Raw genomic sequence first — 2,407 nt, forward strand, 5'->3', positions numbered from 1 at the left:
TTGTTTTCAGTCACTTTTTCCTCTAGAAATTTTGTTTATGTAAACAGATTTGATGTTGTGGTTGTTAATGACATTAGATGCAAGGACTTTGCCTTAGTTTTGGGTTTAGTGAATCAAAGGCCCCATGAAGAAAGATTCTCTGGTGGCAATGATGATGACCAAACCCCTGAAAATGAAAGGCTTCTACAGCTATTCCCATTGTGGTCAGTGGATAAGTGGGCTGAAAAACCAACAGGGGGCGTCTCCTCTCCCGCATCCCCCGCCCCCTTCGGTTGGGTGGAAGGAGGAGGTGTTGGGGATCTCCTACAACAAACCCTCATTCAAAAGGGGAGACACGAATTTCATCATATTCGTGTGAGGATATAACGGAGGTCGCAGGTTATGCTCACCGCTTTTCTGCAAGAGTCAAGGGAGCAGCATGCCGATCCTCTGCGCAGGGAGCCCGACATGAGAAGATCTGAGCTGTGTGACGCGGGTCAGAGCGCACGACTCTTCATAAAAACGGCTTCCACTGATGCTACCACGGACAAACTTCACACAGGGACTCTGATCTCATCCACTTCGTCTTCTTTTTCTCTCATGGATTTCGAGGAAGCCATGGGAAAGGCGGCGTGAACTTTGAGGACACCCAAGACGCAAAGTTGGATACGACTCACGCGTAATTACGCACTCCAAGAAAGTGGCCGAATAGTGCTCTCCAAAGACTCTTGGCGCATCGAGTGTCATATCGAACTATTGTATTGACCGACATGGATCAATCACAGCATTTTGCAGCCATGTATTTGCTAGTGCTGTCCCTCGGACTTCTAATAGACAGGGGGATTTGTCAGCATTATTACCTTCTCCGCCCCATCCCGAGTGACAGTTTGCCACTTGTGGAATTAAAAGAGGATCCCGATCCCGTCTTTGATCCCAGGGAGAGGGACCTTAACGAGACAGAGCTGAAGAACATCCTGGGAGAGTTCGATAGTCGCTTTTTGTCGATTTTACCACCCATCGAGGACAAATACACGGGGAACGAGGAGCTCGATGACTTTGGGATTCAGCAGCCCGGTGGAGTGATGCCGAAAGAAATCAAAGCTATGGAATTCGACGTTCAGCTTGGCAAGAAGCACAAGCCCAGTAAAAAAATGAAGCGGAGGCTGCAGCAGTGGCTTTGGGCATACTCGTTTTGCCCGGTCATGTACACATGGAACGACCTGGGAAATAGGTTTTGGCCCCGGTTCGTCCGGGTGGGCAGCTGTCTCACTAAAAGGTCGTGTTCGGTTCCGGAGGGAATGGTCTGTAAACCTGCCAACTCGACTCATCTGACAATACTGAGATGGAGATGCGTGCAGAGGAAAGGAGGGCTGAAGTGCGCTTGGATACCGGTTCAGTACCCCATCATCACAGAGTGCAAATGCTCCTGTTCCAGCTAAATGACTTTTCAGCAGCAAAATAAATTATAAGCTCATCAGTTTTTGTGATTTTCACATGCACTACCAAGTGTAGGAATGTATTTTATGTATATGAGGTGCCATGCAATTATAACTCCCTGTACAAAGTCAGTATTATTTGTAACCAGAGAGTCTACTTTATTTGTGGAGAATATTGGTTATATATTTTGTATTTATGGAGATGGCGAATAGTGCCATGTAAGGACCTGTTGTTTCCTTTTGGATAAGGCAGATCGACCTCAGACGAGTCAAACGTGGATTATTGATACAGAGTTGTATCGGCGACTTGTTTTATCATGTAAATTAAGAGAACTGCTATTTATTCTTTATATTCATACAATAAAACGACACTGAAATGAATTCAAAGGTATGATTTTTTTTCTCGTCTGTATAATAGTTCTAATCACTTTGACCCAGTTGGATTTGATAGCTTCAAATCACCTGCCACAGTGCGCACCGTGTGTCATTGTCACGTTAACACCATTTTACGCATCGCATACTTTATACAATCATGCACTTCTACCCGGCACGACTGCGGCTCATTCTGAAGGCTATTTAGTCCTCGCAGTTTCTGTTAACACCCGGTGTTACCAGGAACAGTGACGAAGAAGGAATTGTGCAAATTTGTTATGGTGACATGAGATTTAGGCGATTACACTTCTAATTATAGACACTGGAAAATGCTATGGATCATAGAAACTCCAACATTTTTCATGACACTGGGCCAGAGTATTACCACCCTATTCATTTATTGAATTTATTTCTTTATTTCAAGATCAAGCCCGGCTTTTCATTCATTCATGGACAAGCTGTTTAATCCACCATGTGGCCAATAGTTTTCTCCTCTCCACCACTTACCAACCCTGTCTGCCCCTTAACGCTGTGAACTCTCAGTCATACATCAAGACCATTACAGTTATGCTGATAAAGTAAGGAGCACTGATTTATTGATTCAAGGAATCAACAGCTGC

The 2,407-nt window shown here is 44.7% G+C and overlaps 1 protein-coding gene across 1 annotated transcript; it reads left to right on the forward strand.

The window, feature by feature from the left end:
- The first annotated feature begins 384 nt into the window (after positions 1-384).
- nog1 (noggin 1) lies at positions 385-1,776 on the forward strand. Its single transcript, XM_030058476.1, has one exon. The coding sequence runs from the start codon at positions 750-752 to the stop codon at positions 1,416-1,418; it is 669 nt and encodes a 222-aa protein (XP_029914336.1). The 5' UTR covers positions 385-749; the 3' UTR covers positions 1,419-1,776.
- Positions 1,777-2,407: the final 631 nt, after the last annotated feature.

This window comes from Myripristis murdjan, chromosome 8 (assembly GCF_902150065.1).
Source record: "Myripristis murdjan chromosome 8, fMyrMur1.1, whole genome shotgun sequence".
Taxonomy (NCBI): Eukaryota; Metazoa; Chordata; class Actinopteri; order Holocentriformes; family Holocentridae; genus Myripristis; species Myripristis murdjan.